The sequence below is a fragment of the Brassica oleracea genome, chromosome C9, assembly GCF_000695525.1.
Source record: "Brassica oleracea var. oleracea cultivar TO1000 chromosome C9, BOL, whole genome shotgun sequence".
NCBI lineage: Eukaryota > Viridiplantae > Streptophyta > Magnoliopsida > Brassicales > Brassicaceae > Brassica > Brassica oleracea.
The window spans coordinates 46,221,322-46,226,043 of NC_027756.1; the positions used below are offsets into that span (position 1 = coordinate 46,221,322).

A 4,722-nucleotide genomic window follows, 5' to 3' on the forward strand; every position below is an offset into this window, starting at 1 on the left:
CAATGTTTAGAACAACACCGGCTCTATCCGCTAAAAAGCGAAAAACAAAACGCAACATAACATCTGATACTATAGGCTTTCCACTATTATACGATGTCTGGCTAATAAAAATAAAATAAAATGCTTTATTGGGTTCTCATTTACAATATGACTTCTGTCATTATTGTCCTCAATAAGATATTTTCTTTTTATTATTTTTCTATCCCTTTCACACCATTTAGATATTTTACTTTCTCAAAATTACAAATTTCTATATTTATTAAACCACTCCGTTTCCAAATCAGAAACTCAAATTTACATACCACAAATATAAAATCACCAATGCCATAAAATCCATCTTGGTATATTCAGCATGTACCAAGTACCAAGTTAAGCTCTCAAACAATGACATCGTATCTTCACTTTATCTCAAACAATGCTACCGAATTCTAGATTTCTTTTGATCTTCACTTTGTACCTCTATGCTTTGTTTCTATCCTTTATAAAGTGCCCAAACAAAACTACAATTAATCAATAATATATTATACTTATTAACCCTTCTCTTTCTTTTCCCATGCAATATCCTCTGATCCCACGTCCTTATAAAACAATAACTTTCAACCCAAGCTCCAACAGATCTAAGAATTACCTTCACTTCAATCTCCAGCAAACTACAATATTCATCTTTTCCACGAACGACTTCAAAAGAGACTAATATATTACTATCACTAACCAATACCAAATGACTCAACCAAATCTTTAACAACTTATTAGACAACAAAACGTACGAACCCGGCGCGTAGCGTATAAAACAATAAAGTTGCCTATTTTTTCACTCTTTGGGGGGAAAAAATACACGTGTCACCTAAAAACATTCGGCGAAACAAACTTTTGTCGTGTCTTTTATTTGGGCTTATATCATGTTTTTTGTTCAGGCCCAATCTTTCATGGGTTTGAGACAAAATGAAGCTCAACAGATAATAATATTGCCGTCGTTGTCATCTCGATGACGATGACGCCTCCTCCATTGAACTTCCTGTAACGCTTTCAGAGGTTCAGTTCCGTCTACCTGAAGATCTAGATCTCCCTGTAACATTCTTCTGCTCATACATGGACATTGAGAAACTCGGATCCGGATCCGACAAGGCTGGACCATCTGCTCCTAAGTCTGAGAACCCATTTTCCTAGGCTGAGAATTCGAGACCTAGACACGGGTACAACATCTACTTTGATGGGTCTTCGAATTTGGAATCAATAGAGGCTAAGAAAGCCATGGCTCTTGATAAAGTCGCTGAGCTTTGGGTCGTTGATCCTAAGAGAGCTAAAAGGTATAGTCTTTAATTTGCTCAAATATTTTCATCTCTAATCTAGGTCTTTGCACTTTCTCCAAGTAGATATTCATGGTCTGTTACGGTGGGGTGATGGATCATACTCTATATCCTCTTTGTTCCAAAGATATAAGTATTCTGCGAGCTAAATGTTTCTCATTTAGATTTGTTTTTATGTCTATATTGGAAATGGTACTGGTTGGATAAGATATTGTTCAGCTCTTTCATTAGAACCTTTAGTTTTGGTATCATCTTTTTCCATAGTTGTGTCTATGAATTACTGTCTTTTTCTTACAGACGATCATGGTTGGTTGATAGTAACCGCATTGCAACCAAAATAAAGAATGCATCGGCACCAAGTGGTGTGGAACAGCAATCCTACAAGACACTGTCCCAACTGTCATCACGTCATTGACAATAGTTACGTACGGTTTTCTCTTTCTTCACTTTCTTTTCATGTCTATTCTCTTGATATTATATTTCTCTGTATAATGTATTTGCCAACACAGAGTTTTGTACTTTTTCCAGGAAGTTGATGACTGGCCAGGCTTGCCAAGAGGCGTGAAATTCGATCCCTCTGATCCAGAGATCATCTGCCATTTGCTTGCAAAATCTGGATTGTCAGGTTTAAGCTCCCACCCTTTCACTAATGAGTTCATCTCAGCTGTCAATCAAGATGATGTAATCTGTTACACACATGCTTAGAACTTAGCAGGCTAGCCATTTCAGTGATGGACGAGTTCTGCTAAGTTTATTATCTTAATCAAATTTTTTAAAAAATTCTAAGCGTTACGCACAATGGGACTGTGTAACACAGTCTGTGTCCCACTTTTTCATAGAACTATCAAAACTTACAACACAAGAACTCGAAAGCGTAGAAAGATTCACGACGATGATTTTGGGGATGTGAGCTGGCTTAAAACAGGAAGGACTAAACCGGTCGTCTTGGATGGTGCCTTTAGTCACTGTCATGGTATGTTTCATGAACCTTTTCTTGGGGCTTGAGGTTGTTATCTATGGAATATATACATGTGTGGACTTGAAACTGTGATCTTTTAATTTGTTGGTATGTAGGTATCCAATACCTGTTGGTCCAACACTGCAAAAGCTGATGCCTGCTTTCTACCTTTCCACTCTCTCTCAGCAACATCTCCGCAAGGTAAATAGTAACCGATGATTTTGATGTCAACAAGATAATATGTATTCATGATTGCTCAAGCAGGCTCTGGGTTGTAGAGGGGCAGAACCATCCATAAAGCTAATGTTGCCTACTTTTGGACTCGCATCTTCTAAGGTAAAAGTATCTCTGTAGAACCAAAACAGAGCTCAAGAGTGCCAAAAGATCTCTTCTTTGTAACAAGCTGCCGATAAATGGTTTGAGCGTGTGCAAGTCGATCAGCCGGACTACAGTTTCTTCACCTGTAACAGCCCGCCAATGAGGTGAAAACGTAAGATGCTTTGATGACCATCGATTTGGCTCTGCTCTGAACAAAGGACCCATTATCTGCTATTCTACTTCACATATTGCTTACATTGAAGAGTATGTTGTTTCATTTCTAGAAGATGCTTTCTGAATTGTAATATAATCTTCCCTCTTTCTTATACTGAAACTAGCCTTTTGCTTTTCCCTGAACGAGGATTTGAGGAGCTCACATTGTGAAGTTTGCTTCTGGTGTTGTAATGTTGGATGCATCACTTATTGTGGTATGCTGAACTGAAACACAGCTTGGCTTATATATCAATTTGTAACAGGGTTAAGTAATGAAAAGTTTTTAGCTTTGACTAATTTTGAGTCCTGAGTAGAGTAAAAATGTACTTCTATTACTTGAATATGCACATTAAGGTTCCCAAGTACATTAGATTAAAACAAACACTCACAAGCTACAAGGCTTTCACACATACATCAAGACCAGTGCATTGACCAAGGCTTTGACAGCATTATAGACACTTTGGAAAGACATGATATATCTTAAACGTGTCTTTTTGTGTTGCTTTAAATACCTTCCTTTGGACCAGCCTCACTGCTCGCAGTGCTTCCTTGCTATTGGTATTAAGGTACAATATTTTCTCTTTTGCTGCTTATTGCCCGAACCTTATCTCCGGAGTTGTATTTATCTTTTCTTACTCCACTTCTTGAAGGTAAGCCAATGTTGTGCAAAATATTTAAGATGCCTTTGTAGCTCATCATTTAAATCATTATACGTCTGCCATCATCAATTCTTTAATAAAGTGATTTCACATGCCCACAAATCATAGATATTAATTTTACAAACAAGAGTAGCTTATAAAATTCAAAACTATTGCTAGAGAAATAAAAGAGTGGTGAGGGGATCGTCTAACAACAACACGTCTCCATCCCACATAGCTAAACATTCGGGGTTTTGTTCTTTTTGAAATTGATTTGTAAAATCTGTAAACAACATAACGCCAAGGCAGCCGGTGTGTGAAGCCGGCCATGGTTACATGACCCCAAAGTTACCAGCATCGGCACGCCAATGGAAACAATCCCCAAAGGTAAGGTCAAGTTAGCCCACTATATGAGCAGGCATTTAGGAAAAGCTAATCAACTTTCACGCAATCAAGAGGCGAGTTATCATTTCTAAAAAATCTCAACTCACCACACCATCGACCTACTACTTACTCACCTATTGACTATTGTTTTCTTTTTTTTTCAAAACACTGCTGTAGGCCAAAAGATAACTAGCAAAACAGCAGAAATGGTTTCTAATGAAGCTATGCTACTTTTTAAGCAAATAATTTTTTTTGTCTTCTTCATTTCATTTGAAGCACATCTTACTACTTGTTATATTGAGACATGCAACTATAATAAGCCATGCCGTTTATGTAAACAGCAAATAAAATATATTGTCTGTCTACTATTATTCAAACATGCAACTAAATTACATTTCATGATATGAACAATGCAATCACACGTTATTAAACAATATAATTCAACTCTTTGGCAGGAAATTCTAAGAACAACAAAAAAATGATATATAACGACAAAAAATCACAACAAAAAACTATTAGATGGTAAAAATTCCGCGCGAATCGCGGACAAACCACTAGTCTATTATAAAGTACACTTTCATCTTTTCTAGGCGTGCCAAGTCAGTAGCCACGTAGATAAGTCGTGCGTCGAGGAGCTGACACGTGTCTCCTCCGTCAAAACACACCGTTTCAATTAAATCAATATGCAATTAATGTGGGTTTTATTATGTTTTTGGGCTTATGTTTGGACGAAGAGACCCAGTTAACCCTAATTTTCTTTTTTTACGCCTGTTCTCCGCCGTTTGAGTGATTGGGTTGCTGAAGTCGGTGATGAATCTGTTCGTGGGGTTTCGATCGCGTCTTCTGATCTTCTATTCCATCAACCAAAATGCTCAGTTACAGATTCGTCTCATTAAACCTCTTC

The 4,722-nt window shown here is 37.3% G+C and overlaps 1 protein-coding gene across 1 annotated transcript; it reads left to right on the forward strand.

Annotated features, from left to right (window-relative positions):
• Positions 1-1,030: 1,030 nt before the first annotated feature.
• On the forward strand, positions 1,031-3,027 carry LOC106313991 (NAC domain-containing protein 8-like; the record flags this gene model as incomplete). Its single annotated transcript, XM_013751944.1, is given in 5 exon segments — positions 1,031-1,307; positions 1,605-1,732; positions 1,836-1,932; positions 2,125-2,280; positions 2,382-3,027. Coding segments are annotated over 4 exon segments (372 nt in total). The 3' UTR covers positions 2,420-3,027.
• Positions 3,028-4,722: the final 1,695 nt, after the last annotated feature.